The sequence below is a fragment of the Cupressus sempervirens genome, chromosome 4 (assembly GCF_028749045.1).
Source record: "Cupressus sempervirens isolate cs-2001-9-10 chromosome 4, ASM2874904v1, whole genome shotgun sequence".
NCBI lineage: Eukaryota > Viridiplantae > Streptophyta > Pinopsida > Cupressales > Cupressaceae > Cupressus > Cupressus sempervirens.
Window position 1 is genome coordinate 651,853,242 of NC_143121.1, and position 20,083 is coordinate 651,873,324.

Below are 20,083 nucleotides of genomic sequence, written 5' to 3' on the forward strand. Positions count from 1 at the left end.
TTTTTTAAACTCTGAAATGTATGTTTCCAATGATCCCCACTGTTTAAGCTGAGCTAACTCCTTGAAATGGAGTTCTGGATCCTTCCTATCAAATCGTTCAATCAGTCTCTCCGTAAACTCCACCTATGAGGTAATGTGTGCATGTCCCATAGTGACCATACCATGATGCCACCACTCGTGTGCTAACCCATCCGGATGAATTGCTGCATACTTAATAGCTTCTTCCTCAGGCATAGGGTTCAATTGAAAGTATGTGTCAAGCTTTTGAACCCAAGCTCTTGCTGTAGACTTCCCCGAGCCATCATAATATGGTAACTGAAGTTTCCCTACTTTCTTCCGTAGCTCATAGCTCTGGTTCCTGTCATGTCCACGTGGCATATGTTTCATCCGCACATCCATATACTCCCTAAAGGTAAATGCAGTAGTAAAATCTGGACCTCCGGCTTTCCAATCTCTCCTCAACTGGTCCTTTATATCAGTGATTTGGGGCTCTGGTACGGGCTGCTCTGGAGCTCTAGGAGGAAATGTGGGAATCATGGGCCTCAAACTCATTGTCCTAGTTTGCTGGGGTGCATGACCGAAATTGTTCCCAACTTGTTCGCCTCCATTATGTGTCCCATCTTGATTATTACCATTCTGATTATTTCCTCCACCCACATTAGCATTCAACCCCATTTGACGAGCCATCATCTGCATCATAAGCTCTAATCTCTGACTCTGTTCCTGTGCTCTCTGCTCTGCTAATCGCTGTCCTTGTGCCAAGGTGTCTAATAACTGTAAAAATCTTTCCTCTCCCTGATCTGGACCAGCATTCCCGCCTCTGCCTAATCCTGTATTCCTGTCATCTCGATCACCCATATTGCTGTCTTGATCAAAGAATACCTCTTTTGTGTCTGTATGATTGGATTCTATGTCCACCTGCACGGATGAACTAGATTGTTCACTCTGCAGGTTTGAAATCCTATTTTGTCTTGCTCCGATACTGCGGAAATTATAAGGCCCCTGTCGCATGCTCAAACATAAATGCTCTGATTTTAGTGTTTTGACATTTCGTCAAACATTTTCCCCTCTATCCGGCTGTTCCAAATTCCCTATAAGACCCCCACAGGATGGCAGGACTTATAGCTCTGATACCACTGTAATATCCTCCCTTATTTTTTCCCAAATAAAGAAACTTGCAAGCTACTTTATGATATCAATTAATTTTCTTAATAACTCAACATAGCATTTTTGTCAAACACTTGGCACACATACTACAATATATAGGAAAATTTGAAACTTCTTATTTGCTAATTAAATATTGATTTTTGCCATGTAAATGTGCTCATACAATTGTTTAACATGCTGCAACAAATATCAGTCTCGTATTCAACAACTACAATGTAAAAGTATTAAAAGTTGACAGAAGAAACCTGGAATTAGTTGCTATAGTATTTTTGCAGATGTAGTTGGCAGCCTTCCAAACCCTCAAATCAGCAAGACTAAACAATAAACTTGTTGCAAACACTGTTCACGCACTGTAGCAAATTCACTATTCATCCGCACTGTAGCAAAACACTATTCATCCGCACTGTAGCAAAACACTATTCATCCGTACTATAGCAAAACACTATATGAAACCCAGTATGTTTGGAAACATCGCTAATCCTCCTGACTGTGTCTTTCACCAGTGAAGAGAATGCTAGCAAAGAGGGATTCCGTCCTCTAAGCCCGATAAACAAATATCCAGCAACATAACATTAATCTTCATCCAAGCATACTAAAAAGAAGCTCTTCCATTTCTTTTATAGTGTTCTCACAAGAGCTCAATCCTTCGTTTTCTCAATGTGGGATAAAACATAACTCCCTTTATGTAACTTATGTCTCCAATGTGTTATAAAATAAAGGGGACTCTTTTAATTTAAATATTTTCCACAAACTATAGTCTATGCATTAATAAAGTTAAATATTTAAATTTAACTTTATAAAATAGTTTTATTAATGCATAACAAATCTTATCAATGATAAACAAGTCTTCTTGTCAATTTTAAACAATTACCATCGACATACTGCTGCCACTGGATGTCCGACCATGTTCCAAGATGACTTACTATAAATAGTAAGTATGCCCAAAGTTGCCTCAAAACCCCTCAAAAAGACCTGCAACTGAAACTATCTAGGCCAAATGGCCTCTAAGTCCCTTTAATGTCCTGGTTAGCCTACGGGACTGTGGGGAAATAGGCTAATGACAACATCATGCTACGAATGCTAAAAAAGGGACATTACAGCTCTCCTTACAATCAAAGGTGTTTTTCTATGGAGGTCTGTGTATGATGAGTATAAAGTCTCCAGTTGCGTGAACTAGTCATCTAAAAGAAAACATGATATAGCAGATATGGAGATTTGGAACAAGGGGGATTCAGAGATTTATGTTCATACATTCAAGCTTGTTGTCTCTATTCAGTATTTATTTAGTAGTCTTTTCTTGCATATCCTTTATTGGTAATTCACATTACAGGCTTTCAATCTGAAGATGTTAAGTTACCGTACTGGTAAAGTCATGCAATATAACTCGAAGTTTATATCAGATGAACAATGATGAGGGAAAAAATAGTCAAATTTCAGACTTTACATCAAAAATAATTCCATTTCATGATGAATGGATTTTATTAACATATCGCTGAAGAATATATTTTGGCAAAATCATATATCACAATAAGAAAAATTCAAATTGTGCTTATACTAGTCAGCATATGAAAGGAATGATGTATTCACTTCAGTCTGAGGCAACAGTATATTCTTTCAGATCATAGAAATATGGTGCATGTAGATGGTTACATGGATTCAAAACAGACTGATAGTATGTACAGATTGGGTCATGCAGAAGCAGCAATATTGCCATTTCTGAAAGTTGTCGTCAAAGGTGTCCAGTTGCTGATAAATTATATTGATTGAGTTTGTGCTGGTGACACAGAGAATGGTAAAATGAATACATTAGATCAATAAAATAATCAAGATTTGTTTTGGGTGTGACTTAGGCCCTCAGTTATCCTTACCAATGCTCAATTTATGGGCTCTATCTTGACACTACTCTCTACAATTAGTCTGGTCTTAGCGGTTTGTGAGACCAATGTGGTGGTTGGAATAATGCAACATGAGTTACAGAGATCACGTAGCCAATATCACTGGGCAGAGGTTTCTATACTTATGTTTGCTGTAGTTAGGTATTGTAGAGGCTATTCAGAACATAATACCAAACCCAATATGCCTTATATGTGCGAAGAATTTTCCCAGATTGCAAATTGTGCATACCGGCATGCAGTTGTGTTTATTTCTGAGACAATGAAAGAGCAGAGTTTCAAAATACGGCATCAATTTATCCCTTTTCAATATACAATGTTGTCGGATATCATAACACTTATAGAGATAAAGTGCAGATGGCAGTAAGAAGATGCAATAATAATGGTGATGTTTCCGAGAGTCTTCACTGATAGAAATGGCATATGAAAGTCACAACTTATGCAAATCTGTGAATCAAGTTTGCTCCTCTCTATGTTGCAGGATAACCACTAAGCAGTATAATATTTATGGAGAATAGCTATATAATTGAAGTCCGATAGGAGAGTGCGTTCAGAAATTATCTACCTTTCCTTATTTTTGCCGTGAGGCTCCAGATTCAAAAGGGGCAAGTTTGAAATGGTTACATGGCACACTAATCGTTCCATGAATCCTCTTGACTGTACAGGAGACTCCCAAGAAAGGATTCTGTATTAATAGCCTGTGTTTGATAATAAGTATCTAATGTTATTGCTATTTGTTGCAGGTGAAAGGATTACACACGGATCACGTATTAGCACCTGGAGTCCCACTATTCCTGTGAAGCCCTTTTACGATTAAATATAAAGCTCATACAAGAGGAGAAGCCCTTGCAGATCTGAATTGTGGAGTCACCAAGCGTGAAGGATGAACCACTAGAAGGCAACAGTTTGGAAATGTGCGCGGGAAGAAGAATTACTGGTTCGATATATTAAGATAATATCTTATACTTTCTATAATAGTCAACTACTTGTCTGTAGTCCGTCTTTCAGTCTAGATAGGAATGTTTCCTATCCTGTCTCTTTTTTCTTCAGTCTAGATAGGAATGTTTCCTATCCTGTCTCTAGTTTTGTTTCTAATTTCGTCTTCAGTCTACGTTGTTTCTTTTAGAAACAACGTCCTTGTAATTCTTTATAAGGAACACATTTGTTCCTCTGTTGATCAATCAATTATCCGGAAATCCGTTAATCTGCCAACTCTTCTTGAATCTTGTAACATGGTATCAGAGCCATGATAAGGAATTTTTCGAAAAATTTATAATTTCTTTTGAAATTATCTGCTAAATTTTTTGAAATTATTTCTAGGGATTTCTCTATAGCATGTCCAAGATTTCTACTTTTTTGAAAAATTTATCTGTGCCCATCTAAGTTTCAGCTAGGGTTTATGAATCTGAAAATCGCATCCATGCAAAACGAAAGTTGTTTTTATCTGCTCATGCTTGTGTCTAGGGTTCTAATCACGATCTTGTTATTATCGTGACTTGTCTTCATTCCTGCCCATACTTGGCATTCTGTTCGTGCCTGCGCCTGGTCTTTATTTTCGCTCGCATCTGGTTTTCAGCTTGTAACTAGTATTTCCGCCCGCGCCTGATATCCTTTTTTCTCTACAAATCAAGACGGGAAGTTGCGTATTTCCTTTTTTGTTTGCCTGCATCTGCAAATCGCGCCATATCCATCTGTAAACTCGCGATTTTTGGAGGTCTTTTTTGGTGTTTTTTGTGCAATTTTTTTAAGACCAACAACCTACAATCTCGACCATTTGTGGAGTTAAAACTCCAATCTTTAGTGCGGCCTGTGCCTCTAATAGAACTCTATAACAAAAACGACCATTTTTATCAAGAAATCTGAAGTTTTTTTCAAGCTTTTTTCAGCCAGGGCCTTTTTTTTCGAAACCCTAATTTTTGGGGTCGAAAAAATATTTTGTTTGCAGATTCTTGATGGGTTTTTCGAGAGCTCAACTGGGTTGTCGTCCGTTTTTTCAGGTGCCTCGATTTTTGTGCCTCAATTTTTGAGCCAGCGGATCTAGAAAACGACAGCAGATTCCTTCTGCGTTTTTCAAGCTCTCTTCTGGGTTATTCTCTGATTCTTCTGGGTCTTTCGTATTTTTGCCTCGAAGAACGTGCCTTCACAAATTTTCACAGTTTTCATTAAAAAACATGCCATGGCATCTCATACAAATATTATGCTCGAGCATAATTCCAAATTCAATGGTCGCAATTATGGAACTTGGAAGCAGCGCATCATCGCAATCTTTGAATATCACAACACCGCTCAACTTGTTCTGGGTGTTACGCAACGTCCGACTTCTCCGGGTCCTGATCAAGATACATGGGATCTGAACAATCGAGAGGCAGTAATGCTTCTCAAACTATCCGTAGCTGATGACCAGCTTTCTCAGATTCCATCCGGCAAGACAGCTGCCGAAATCTAGACACATCTAAAAGGTCTTCATGAGACTTCAGACAAGAGCAGAGCCTTCTTTCTGAAAAACACTCTGTTTTCTATTGTCATGGATGAGCGCACCTCGCTCCAGGCACACCTGAATCAAATTCAGGAAATCCGTGATCTGTTACTTGCCATCGGTCGCAAGCTAGAGGAAGAGGATATTGTGGTAATCACTCTTCGGAGTTTACCAAAATCCTATGAGCATTTTATCGAGACTCTCAACATCACATCTACTGGTGTTGCTCTAAAGTTCACTGATCTCTGCACCCTGCTGCTTCAGCAAGATCAGTGGAAACAACAGTTTGGTAGCAGCTCCAATTCCACCTCCACTGAGCAAGCCTTTGCTGCAAAATCCTTTCAACAGAACATTGGCAACCATCAGTCTTCTCAGCCTTCCCAGCATCAACCTTCTGCTCAATCCTTGGATGCTCTACGAAGCAAAATGTACAGTGTAATTACTGTCACAAGTTCGGCCATATGAAATTCGAGTGCCAAAAACGTTTGGCTGCCCAAGCAAGGCAAAATGCTTCCCAGCCAACAACACAAGTTGTCGAGCTTCCTGATCAAGGCGAAGCTGCATTTTTTGCCTTCTGAATTTGTTTCTATTTTTCTGGGTTTGTTGATTTTCTCCTCAAAAATCATTTCAAGTTGTCTGTAATACGCAAGGTTGCATGAGATTCTGGGTTTTACCGTTTTTTCCACAAAAACGAAGTTTTGTAATTGCAACTTATTTTGAGTCATAGCACTCTTCTGGCAAAGCTTCTTGGTTTCAGCATTCTGTAGATCCAGAGAGGGTCTCAGTTATCACAGAATGTTCCGACATCCGTACGTTGACCATTAAGGGAGGGTATTAAGATAATATCTTATACTTTCTATAATAGTCAACTACTTGTCTGTAGTTCGTCTTTCAATCTAGATAGGAATGTTTCCTATCCTATCTCTTTTTTCTTCAGTCCAGATAGGAATGTTTCCTATCCTGTCTCTAGTTTTGTTTCTAATTCCGTCTTCAGTCTACGTTGTTTCTTTTAGAAACAACGTCCTTGTAATTCTTTATAAGGAACACATTTGTTCCTCTGTTGATCAATCAATTATCCGGAAATCCGTTAATTTGCCAACTCTTCTTGAATCTTGTAACACGATAGTGCAGAACAGAACCAATGCGTCCAAAGATATGCGTTGGCCCATTATACTTATTTAATAAATTTTTAAAAAGGGGATTTAGTTTATAAAGATGTAAAGTTTGTAAGGTTATCGAGTGGTTGTAATTTTGTTAAGTATAGGTAGGCATTTTGGAGAGATATGTCTTTTCATCTCACACCTTTTCATTCATTATAAATATGAGATTGAGATGCATAAATCAAGAGGGGACAATATTTATATTCATACTTTAACTTTTTTCTTTGCTTATGCTTTATGATATATTATATTTTTCCAATTGGTAGAGAAATGGACCTTTGAACTAAGCCCGTGGATTTGAGTTAGTGAGTGGATTTTGTGCGATCCGGATATGTTCGCAATAGATGGATCTTCTGTAAGGAATGTCTCTATTGTGATTTTATTTTCAGAATTATTACTTATTTTATATTTCGGAGTTTTAAATTATTATTAAGTTGTGTCCTTTGTAAATGTTTTTTATTTATTTTCTATAAATATTTTAATATTCGGATAAGTGGATTGGATCATTATTGCATTTTAAATTTGATAAACATAAATATTGTGAAATATTTTATTGTTTCCGTATTTATGTCTAATTTGTCTCCACAGGAGTTAAAGTGCATTTTAGAGTTATTTAAAATTGCGTTTATATAATTGATCCATCGCATTTGAATTATTAAAATTGTTTATAGTTTAATATATTGAACTTTATAAAGTTGTACGTCTCAGCTTATAATGTTGACTCTGATTGCCCATTTAATTAGGCACTGGTCTTTTACTCCTGATTCATTATCCATATGCTGGCAATTTTTTCATTTCTTTCCATTAGAGGAATTAATATATTCATATGTTGAGTTAATCTATATTTATTCTTTATTTAAACATTACTTCAATCATTTACTTTTCTTCTCAGTTCATAAATTACAAGTTTAAAGTTTTCCTATATTTCTTGCCATTTAGAAAACTTTTATTGTATTCGTGTTCTAATCGATCTGCTTTAAGCATCTTGGACTTTAAGTGTTTCGTCCAGGATCAGGTACACCCGCCTTGGTCTTGCAAAGCCAAAAGTGCAGGGGATTTAGATCACATTGATCAATCCCGTCAAGTTGGCCTCAACCGGTTGGATATCCCAGCATCGAGCAGGCAAGGCTCGTAGGATTCCAATTTGCGGTTTTGGGAACCAACATTGCCAACACATTGATCATCTCATTTCTTCTTTGGAATTGCAAGTTGGAATTCAATTGGGAGATTGCAAGTTCAAACCTAGAATATCCTCCTAGTCTTCTTAATTTAGTAGAGTCTCTTAATAGCAAAGGAAGAGACAAGTCAATATTTTTTAATTCATCCTAGTCTTCTTAATTTAGTAGAGTCTCTTAATAGCAAAGGAAGAGACAAGTCGATATTTTTTTATTCACACATGTTGTGATAACCATCATCACTTCCATAGTATACAATGATCTCCTCATAACAAAGATTTGGCTACCCTCATTGTTACCTATTGGCATCTCTACATAGGTTTTGTTTCCCTTCAGCCATGTATACCTTGGTTTCAAGTTGCAGCTACGTACTTCAGCCATATATATTTGATTGTGTTGGGAGTTGTGTTCTACCGCAATTATACGTATTTTGCTAGCTATCTATAGTAGTGAAACTAAGTTATATACATTCCCGAAGTAAAACCTATATCCCTTAGTGCATGAGGTTGTGGGTTACATCACACTCTGATACATGTGACATTATTGCAATCAACACAAAAGCTACAATTTTTCATCAGCAACACAACCACAAAGTTATCGAAAAGCTAGGTTATTAATATTTATGAAGCTCAAAGGATAAAAACATTTATCATCAACATATCTAAGGACAACAATAGGACTAGTCTATTTGAAAAGCTCCCTTCAATCCAAACAGCCTTATCCTTCAGCACTTCCCAACGCAAATTGGCATTGGTACTCCAAGGTGAATTATTTGGCCTCAATATTACAAAACTTGTTTAAGGTTCGTAGATACTTCATCTAAGCATGTATTGTGTTTTGTCATTATTTCACTCTTGATGCATACATGGGGTTTTTCAATCATTGGCATGCACTAGTCATCCCTAAAGGCAAGCCTTGGTCCTAAGGATTCATTTGGGATCACCATGTCAATGTGGTGCTGCAACACCTTGTCACATGAATTCAACTTTATTCCTTGGATATAATTTTGTAACAGTCCTTTGTTTTTGTATTGTTCCAAATTGTCATAATGTCCTAAGAACCATTGTTAATATTGAAAAGTAGGAGATAATTTCCACAGCAAGTCAAATTATGATATTGCTTTCAGGATTTAATTGTGCGATTTTGAGTCAAACTCATTGACCCATGTTTCATGAGAAGTGATTCAACATGATTGTTAATATTTTCAAGTCATCCTGTAAGGCTTTTTATCAGTTTAACATGGGGACTCGCACCCCCCTCTCAAACCTTGAAGTACCCTTCCCCAAAGTGTCCCTACATCAGGTACTTGAGTACCCAAGTACCCCCACCTTCGCCATTCAGCATCCATGCCGCCACTGGGATGGACATTTTGAATTTCTATTTGAATTATGATTCTTTAATGTTACTATTGGGTATGTAATATGTTACCTTGTTGAATGTTCAATGGTTCTAGTTCCTGTTATAGCTTTTCTATACTCAAGTATTTTGATTTGGTATGTTCTATTGAAACACCATTTCACAACTAGCATTTCAAGTTCTATATGTATACTATACAACACCACTCCCTATCCCTTCCTCCCCTTGGCACCGTCCCCTAGCCGTCCCCCTAACATCTCAAAAGTGAGGCCCATTTTCCCCTATCCCATAAACTTGCCCCCTGTCCCGACATACCCCACTACTGGTGTTGCACTGCTTTTTATTCCAATTGCATCATACAGACCTATAGGGTCATGATTGGGTCAACAATTTGTGTTCCAAGGGAGTGGAAATGTTGTATTTGGCTTACTATACCCTATTTGGACATGTATTAGGGGTAAGATATAATTTTGTACTCAAGTTGTTGAAAAATGCCAAAATTGCAAAAGTTTCAATGACAACTTTTGCAACATTTTATACAAAATGTGCAACTTGTAACTTCCAACATCCAATCATTCAAAAATTTGGTTGGAATCAACTAGAAATGATGTAATAAGGTATTTAAAGTCTCTATGCATCAATTTGGGTAGAATATCAATAAGAATTACTTGTCAGTTTCCTAATTTTACAGACTTCTCCAAAAACCATATGGACACCATAACTCCATGGAATAATAGAGGAAGGAGTTAAGGGAAGTGTGGTCATGTAAATTAGTAATGTTGTGTAAATTTGAGAAATTTAGGCACTAAAAAATCCCTCAAATTCGTGGTTTGGTAATGAATTTAAGTGTCCATGACCTTGGTTTGGTTGAGTTGAGTCCTTTTGACACGCTTTCTTATTAGTTGTTTCGTCCGCTAGACCGTTCCTTATGTACTTGAGGCCACAAGAGTCTACTTTGGCCCCAGAGCACATATGTACTCGTTTCCTATTGAACCAAAGTCCCACTTAGTTCTCCTCATAGGGTCCTTCAAAGGATGCATACAGAAATGTTTCCCATTGTGGCCCTTTTTTTAAAGAAACCTTTGGCTCAAAAAAATAATAATAATTGGCTCAAATAAGCATCATGAAGATAATAATACTTGGCTCATTTATAATGTCCACCTAGCATGTTCATAACACATTGAAAATAGAGAATGAATGTCAGTGTATTGCGCACTACACAGTGGGTCTCATTCCTTCTCTCTTTTGTACCATGAACATGGGTATAGGAGTCAATGAATGCCACTAGCGACAAGTCTGTCCAACTAGGAAGAACTAGCTTCCAACATTTACTTCTCCTGATGACCTTCATGATATTGTCACTTAAATTATTCATAACTTCAAAATTCAAATAACACTTCGAATTGATCAAACATGAATAGCCTTTAGCAATAGTTTCTTTGAAAACAATGAAAATGTGGACAAATACAAAAGATCCGCCATGAGAACAGCCTAAACAAAAACTAACAAGTGTCATTTTATAATATACAAGGTAGTGATTGGCAACATCACCTTCAGGAACGAGGTAAACGTTGACAAACCTTTTTGGTAGCCCAAACATTGATCGTTATCATGTGCTCTCCTATCAAGTCCTATTAACTATCTCTTGCTTGAGGTTATTTTGATCTTCATGGTTTGAGAACGAGGTAAACATTGAAATACCTTTTTGGTAGCCCAAACATTGATCGTTATCATGTGCTCTCCTATCAAGTCCTATTAGCTATCTCTTGCTTGAGGTTATTTTGATCTTCATGGTCCATTGACCTCACATTGGAAAGGAATGGATATTTGGACAAGTTCTTGCACATTGTCATGAGACACCAACATTAAGCCACTCTTTTTTAATTTATGCTTCGTCAACTTGCATCGCCAACATGTGATCAACCTCGTATATATATCAACCTCTTGGTGGTCTTCAAGATCATCTGTCATTGATCATCTTATTTCGTATTCGCAGTTACAAGTTAGAATTCCATTGGGAGAATGCAAGTTCAAACCTAGAATATTCACCCTAGTCAATAATTATTCTTAATTTGGTATAGTCTTTTCATAGAGACCATATTGGCCAAGGAATAGACGAATCAATATTATTCTTATTCACACATGTTGTGATAACCATCAATGCCTTCATAATACAAAAATATTTTCTCATATCAGCAATGTAGCAATCCTCATATAAGCATTAGAAATGATAAGGATGACTGGCTCATATGAGCATCAAAATGATAATACATGGATTGGCTCATATGAGCATCAAAATGATAATACCCAATGGCCCATACAAACATCAAAAAGATAATAATAATTGGCTCAACTACGCATCATAAAGATAACATGCTTGGCTCATATACAATTATCACCTAACACTTGTCCATGACACATCAAAGTTAGAGAAGGAATGTTGTTGCATTCCGCACTACATCGTGGGTCCCATCCCTTCCCCTCTCTTCTGCACCAATGGACATGGGAAAAGGAGTCAGCAAATGTCACTAGCTACAAGTCTATCAAACAAGGAAGAAGTAGCTAGTAACATTTAATACTCTTGACCTTCATAATTCATTGTCATTTAAATTATTCACAATTTCAAATAACATTCCCCATCAATCAAACCAAGTCTATGTTATTGTCATACAACATTCCTAATAAATAAATGAGCACTTTCCAATGCATACCGGTATTAGTTCTCCAAGGTGAATTATTGTTCTTAATGGTACAAAACTTGTTTATCTTAATATAAGATTAGTGGATACTTCCATCAAAGCATATATTGGGTTTTTCCATATTTTTCTTGTCGCTACATGCTTCGGATATTTCAATCATTGACATGCTCGAATGACTACCTAAGATTACATAAATATCTTGATCGTTCACGCTTGTGGGGATCATAGATACAAGATTTACAATACTGAACAAATGGGTACCTATACAACAATCGACTTATTTAGGAGTCTATGCACAGATTCTTATAGGTTTGGGGTTATATTTCACAAACACATTATGATCACATAGACTAGACACAAAATGGCTTGAATTCAACATGCACCCCTAAGAAAATATTGACTTCAAACTATTTATTTACTTTAGCTCGTTCATCACAAATATTTTATGAATTAAATAAAATTTATAAGGCTTTATTAAATCATTTAGACTTGAGCACAAATATGCTATGAGTCAAATACAAGTTAATCTATCAATGCCTATTCTAGCCTCATTCGAAGCCTACAAAAGAAAGAAGATTAAATAAGTTAGGAACAACACCAAACATTGTAGTTGTTTCGCCCCCTAGATCCTCCCTTATGTATTTGAGGCCACAAGAGTGTCATTTGCCCATGCACTGGCTTTATACCCACTTCCAAACGGCCCAAACTCACACCTAGTTCTCCTCTAAGGGTCCCTCAGATGATGTATATAGAAAAGTTATACATTGTTGCAGCTTTGTTAATGTTTCCTCTTGAACCAAACACATTTGATAATAGTTAAGAAATCATAATTGAGCAACTCCAATCATAACACTGAACTTATTAATGTCTTCATACTCTACCTTAAACACACTAAGGTTCATCTTATTAATATAGCAACTAGACTTATTACCCAATAAGAACAACCACCATTGTGATATAACACTCAAAGATTGCGAGTAGTCATCTCCAATTCAATTCCCCACATACATGGTCAAACTAGTTCTTTATAACACATCTAGACCATTCTACCAAGGATAAAAGTATACAAATGGATAGAAGGATATTTGAGGAATTATGCTACAGGGCAACAAAATGCACGGGTAAAATGGCTACGTCTTGGTGAGTACAGTTACAGTACTACAAATCATCTATCCATTGGAATGAGCCCACTTAAGGCATTAATATTTATGAAGCTACTTCTTTTGGGAGTTTGACTTTTCCAGAGAGTAAGGTACCCGGAGCTACAGATTTTACACAACAAAACATGGACATTATGAGAGTGCTTAAGGATAATCTCCATCATGCACAGAACCAGCAAAAGATTTATGTCGACCAAAACCAGACTAAGCGAGCACTTGAGGTAGTAGATTTGGTTTTCTTGAGATTACAACCCTATAATCAGTTAACTATAAAGATTAGTGCAGAAGAAAAACTAAAGCCACTATTCTATGAGCCCTACAAAGTTTTGAGAAGAATTGGTGAGATAACCTGTGGACTAGAGAATAGTGGGATCCATAATGTCTTCCATGTATCATGGCTAAAGAAAGTCCTTGGACGACAAGTTACTCCATCTAAAGAATTACCTCCACTTGGTCATGAGGGTATACTTATCCTAGAACCAGAAAAAGGTTCTCAACATGAAGGAGAAGTTGAGGGATAAGATCATTCCAAAATATCCCATCAAATGGAAAGGCCTACTTGAAGAAGATGCAATTTGGGAAGAAGCAGAAATTTTTGAACACCTAAACCTTAAACTGCTTAAGGACAAGCAAATTTAGGAGGGGTGGACTATGATAGCCCGATCCATAATTAGTACTTCATAAATAATCGATTAAAATTATATATTAATTGAATACGTATTGATCAAACATCAATGTTATTATTAAATATATATGAATAATATGTATTAATCATTAAATAAATAATCACTAGTTAATAAATTTATAAAAATAATTATTAATTAAATCATATATTGATCATTAGTATTCCCGTCGACAACAAGTCAAACATTGGTGACTCACATGGGTCTAGGAATCATTATACTTAGAGCCACGTAGGAATTTGATGTGGGAGTTAAGACAACATTCAAACCTTAATACCGTTAGTTGAAATAGGGGGGATATAAAGCGTTAGGAGTCAGGGGAAGAAAAAGGCACCAATCGTGACATTATAAGGCACTCGTCCAAAGAGTCAAAACATTTATTTCCTTTATCAGAGACACAATATGAATTTGCAACTCTTTGTCAATTGACTAATGAACATATTTATATGTGGAAATGAAAAATTTATAATCATGTGTAGAAATCATATTCAAAGAGTCAAGGGAAGAAAAAGGCACCAGTTGTGACATTATAAGGCACTCGTCCAAAGAGTCAAAACATTTATTTCCTTTATCAGAGACACAATATGAATTTGCAACTCTTTGTCAATTGACTAATGAACATATTTATATGTACAGATGAAAAATTTATAATCATGTGTAGAAATCATATTCAATCTCTATTTGATTTGAGAAGAAGGGGCTATAATGTTTTCCAAGAAGGGGCTTGTCTAAATCCAATCAATAGTTTTACTCCCAAGACATGGTAGGGGTCAATGTCCCGGAAGCCTCGAAGGAAAGTCCCAATATACGATATGGGCCTATAAACTTTGAGGGAGCCTATTGTAATTGGTCTCTAGGCACCTTGGATACATGCCTAATCCTTCATTCATTAAGTCGATATAGTAATAAGGTTGGATATGAGTATTAATAAATATACAAATAACTTCACTAGTTAAATTGATCAATAATTCTTCTTATTTCAAATGTCTTGGATTGAATAGTTATATCTTTGTCCATTTAGCTTAAGACATAAATATCAAATTTGTGTTAAATTGGTAATAACTGAGTCTTGACCCACCAAGGGCCATTACACCATCTCATGCGAAGTGTTGGAATTTCTACCAAGGGGAATTTGATTTTGAAGATTATGAACATTTTAGACAAATGAACCTTATAAAGACTATCATCACACATAATAGGTGTAACTGATATCAGATTCAACATTTATAAGATTGAAACATGCACAAAACAGAGGAGATTTCTTGGTAAGATCCAATGAATCTTTGGCTGTAATCACTGGACAAAAGCAAATGTTAAGGGATGGAGGAGTCATTCAGTGCATGAGAGTCCAAGGGGCCAAGACAGTAGCAACCATAGGGATGGTTGTGATGGTTGCAAAGAACATTAAGGTTTTAAGGCAGTCCACAAAGCAACTAATGATGAATGATTGTCAAAAGAAGACATAACAATAAGGGTGATAATAGAATAAAGTGACAGTCCTAACTCATGGTAGAGATCAATCACGAGCTTATAACTCTAAAGAAATTTTCATGGCAGTGACAATCTCTGTGTAGGCAAGACAAAGGCTCTAAACATAGGGTTCAAACCAATACAAGATCAGCCCTATGAAGACTGCCCAGAAAGGTTTCAACAGTTGGATAAACTCTGTTCATGAAGAAGAACAATGCATAGCCATAAAAGGGAGTTCACAATTTTACTTGAATAATCATACTGTAAGCAGTCTTCATTGTATGATGCAATGATTATAATCTATAACACTTTCAAAAGGTAGAATCATAATGTAAGGTTTATCATGATCTCTTGAAATATGATAGTGAACACTGATAGTGGTCAAAAGAAAAACTAGCATGTTAAATGGCATAAGATTAAAGAATAGTCAAGCATACAAAGGGAAAGATATATGGATTTGTTTGAAATATTGCAGCCAGAATACTCATTTTCAGAGGATTTAGTTCTGAATTTGGGATGCATTTTTGAGACTTTGACATGTGTAAAGACCCCTCACGGATAAGGGGCTTAGGTTCAAGCCATTAAAGGACAATTTTAAAAAGTTAATTACTGGAATATCGAGTCTGATTCTATTGGGTAGTAATTGTTAACTGTAGGAATAATATTGAGTCTGAAAGTGGATCAGAAGTTCCTTGTTTGAGATATTTCTTTCTTTTATATTTTCCATGGGTGGGGTAGCTATTTGACTTTTCTTCATTATAGGAGAATTTACTAGAGAAATAATGGAGGGAAAACAAGAAGGACAAGATCTGAGGACTATGTAAATATTTTATAAAGCTTAACCTTCTATTCAAATATTGAAACTAGATGATACTGCTGTAAGAGGGAAGGCATTCATCAAAATGACTATTTCCATCTACGGCTACCATTGAAATTGACCAAAAAACTAGAGTTTCCTTCATCAAGTATGTGAAAATCATAAAAACTAAACTATTATGGATTCTCATCTTATACACTATACAATCTTAGCATCAATTTTGAAGTGCATTTGTTGCAACCAAAGTTGCATGGATACAGATACAAATACAAGTATGGTATTGGCTACAGATATGGCAATTTTTTAAGACCTCCAATATGGATACAGTTGGATACAAAATTCCTGAAAAAAACACATAATTAAGACAACTTTCTAAGTTATTACACTATATTTCCATTACTTTGAAAGCAATATAGACAAATATTTACTGCGTAGACAATGATAAGTTGATTTGAATATTTAAAATATTCAAAAAATGGTAAAGTTGCTTCGGAAGATAACCGAAAAAAATGGGTACCTGAAATAGAAATACATTTCATTTGTTTTAGGTTTTTGTTTATAACAACTTGAAAGTTGCATTATTGAAATTTATTTTAAATTAAGGAAGATTTATTTCAATTATTTAGAAAATCAAATCACATAGTATTTGGCACAGTTGAAAGCCATGGATTTTTGGGCACATGTGGGTAGAGAATCCAATGTGCATCCATGCCATATCATATCTGTAACTGATACAGATACGGGGATATGTGTGGCCAAGGAAGGGCAGAGCAGTTTCTGGTTACTTTGGTTGCAATAGCTTTAAAGAAAGCATAGGTTGAGGTAGCATATTTATCCTTGTTGAAATGTGAACTAAAAGATGCATCTAATGATCAAAAAGTTACTAGGAAGTTGTTGTGAAAATGCAAGAAGATGACTACAATATGCAAATGAGACAATAAAATAAAAACTGAAGTGGATGTATTCCACAGTTCGAAGTGCATGCACAACTGAGAGTCATTTGTCATGATATGTCAGAAAGGGGGAATATCCATTAATCTAGTTCAGTTTTAATTCCACTGTTAATCCAGAGGTAGCTATCGTAGCTGATTCACAACAAATGGCATCAGAATGGGGCATTTGAACTCATCTATTGGAGATCTTTTTCTTCCTATTTTAGAAATGTACAACACAACTGGCAATGAATCTATGAATTATACAACATCAGATTTGAAATAAAGATGTTGCAGCTGTTTTGACGAATCCATAAGATGAAGCAACATTTAGTCATGAAGAAATGAGAATTGAAAGATGCATCCAAATGATAAAAAATTGTGAGGGAAGTTATTGGGAAAATGCTGGAAGATGACGTATATGCATAATTGAGACAAAAAAAAAAGGCCTTGGGTAAAGAGATTCTATGGTGAGCAAGAGCATGCACAACTGAAACTTAATCATCCACAGAAAATATCAAAAAGGGAAAAAATACATTAACCTAGTACACTTTGAAACCCTCTGTTAATCTAGGGTAGTTATCACGGCTGATCTACAATAGATGGTGTTTAAGTGGGACACTCAAACTCATTATTTGGAAACTGTCTTCTTCCTGATTGAGAAACATATAGTGTGACTGGCAAAGAATTTGTGGATAGCTCTATGGAGACAAAGTGGCAGTTGGATCACCTTGAAAAAATGAATGAGGAAAACAGAGGAATGAATGTGATGAGCATTCTCAGGATGTTGGTGTAACACACAACACACAGTTGGTGAACAAGGTTGGTAATATGAGCCTCTTTTCTATGAACTGGGAAACTGGATTTGGTGATGCAGTACACAGTGCATAAGTTGACAAACAATGGCATACTTTTTGATGCGTAATGAGCTATGAAATTGCTTTAATGCTTCTAAAGGTTTGATTTCAGATTAGTCATGGTCATCCTTCAAAAGACATAACACTAAGGGACCATCACTAGCACTGTTGGGAACAAAAGATTGCAGCCTTATTAATCTTGTTGTGATTCTGAATTACAAGCTGGCATCTTAATATCTTCCAACATATTGGATGGGACATTTTTAGCAATTATGCGAAAATTTTGACCCTATATATTTATGTGAGAAGAATATAATTTATGAAAAAAGTATAAATTAATGCAGTTAACAGTCTCTTGATCTGATATATAGACTACTGAATGATATTTGGCAAGTCAGTGCTCAGTTTTTGAAAAGTCACATGATTATGGTTTATAAAATCTAAATGAAACACTCGTGCTAATTATATGTAAATGTTTAATGCATTTGAAGGGTTTTAGAAATAAGTACAAACAAATGCATAAGCATATTATAATTAAATTGAAAATCTCAATTGTACACGAGATATTCACAATCTGCAACACCTATTACATTGTTGTTTGGGAACATCTATTCTTGGTTTCTACGAATTTAATTTGATTATCATGATAATTTTAATAGCAAATAAACTTTACAAGATTAAATTATGCTAAAACTAACCTTTAGCAATGTGGCTGTGATGCCCTGTAGATTGGACCGCTTGATAGACATCATAGGCACTCATATGTGGGACACAACATTCCTTTGCAGAAGATTAGCCTCAAGAAAGATATGAGTGATGTGGAGTACGCAAATCAATAACCCATTGAATTCTGCAACAAACAATCAATCCAATCTTGTTAGACTGCAATTCCCCCCTTCCTGAACTCAAATCTGAATTGATTTCAAAAATGTAATTCAAAAGCAAACAAAAGCGAATGAAAAAGGCCTCACTCTAAATGAACGCCGATATGAGTCCAAAATTGCCAAGTAAAACAACTATTCCTCTCTTTCTTTCGCCTAAGTTCAATCAAGTCAGAAAACTGCGAAATATAAGGAAAACGATAGTTAAGATTCATAAGCAAGATCTTTGTTATAGAAGCAATTCAAATTTTACTAAAAGGATATATAGATGGTGTGCATATTACTTCTGTGTTGCCACTCATCATCCTTCCAGCACATTGTTGGTATTCTGATACAGGCGCGTGTATTAAAGATTTAAGCTCTCTATAATAATCTTTCCTCGATTCCTTACAAACCCTACGACCCATCTTCCCTTCCGATAGAATTATATGAAGAGAATTAGAGTCCTCGAATCGCTCAAAGAAATGCAGAGGCTCCAGTCCACTCCCTGTCATTACAATTCTGACGTTCACCTTCTTCTTCCGAGGCTCTCTAATTGGAATTCCCATCTTGAGGTTTCTAGTTCTGCATCTCTGACACATAAGCTCTGATTAGAATCAGTAAAGACAGAAGAAAACAAAAAACACCCTCCTAATATGCAAACAAGCGACGAGAAAAAACCCAAGAAACTGTAAGCATGATCACATTCCCTTAAAAAAAAGGGGAAAAAAACTGCTCACCAATTTATAGTGTGAATTCTCCATCTTGTTGCAATTTTCCACACAAAGTGTGCATTGCCCTGTCAGAGATCTCCTCCAAGGATTTTCTGGCTTACAATCCATTATGCTATGAAGCTATTCTTTTCAATTCGTGATTCAAAGACGAGAGCTCCTCTGTCATAAATATCGAAATTGCCAGAGCCAGAAAGGTTGAATGGAAATAGAACTGCCTAAACTCGTGATCTTTTAAATGGTGATATGCAGAACTGCTGTCGCTATTTCTAGAGCCGTCGGACCGCCGCGAGAGCCGTTAGTAAAAAATTGAGGAGAAAAAAGCATACATTTTTTTTTTTTTTTAAATTTACTCGTTTACTAATTAAAATGCATGATTTTAATATTACATTTAATCTAAATAAAAATGATATTGAATTTATATAAAATTTGAAAAAAAATTACCTTTTTTTTCAAAGTAATGTTGAAATTATGCATTGATTAATTAAAAAGTAAGATTTCAATATGATGTGTAATTCACATAAATTTGCTAGAGCTAAATTCAAAAGATTAATTAAATAAATTTGAAAATAATAGTCGATAACATAATCTAATCTCATTTCATATAGTTTCTAGTAATTGGGAGGAGTATATTCAATCTCTCAATTT

General features: G+C 35.7%; 1 protein-coding gene across 3 annotated transcripts in view; it reads right to left on the bottom strand.

Annotated features, from left to right (window-relative positions):
• The window catches only part of LOC149562925 (uncharacterized), a 243,832-nt gene extending 224,121 nt beyond the window's left edge, over positions 1-19,711 (bottom strand). For 2 of the 3 annotated variants that reach the window (XM_089823945.1, XM_089823943.1), the window contains exons 1-4: positions 19,445-19,711; positions 19,010-19,297; positions 18,816-18,904; positions 18,543-18,694 (exon numbers count right to left, since the gene is read on the bottom strand). In XM_089823945.1, the coding sequence (XP_089680071.1) occupies positions 18,643-18,694; positions 18,816-18,904; positions 19,010-19,297; positions 19,445-19,546 (531 nt within the window). In that variant the 5' untranslated portion in view covers positions 19,547-19,711 and the 3' untranslated portion in view covers positions 18,543-18,642. The remainder of the gene's footprint in view (positions 1-18,542; positions 18,695-18,815; positions 18,905-19,009; positions 19,298-19,444) is intronic. The other variant, XM_089823946.1, reaches the window with a different exon arrangement.
• Between the last annotated feature and the right edge of the window lie 372 nt (positions 19,712-20,083).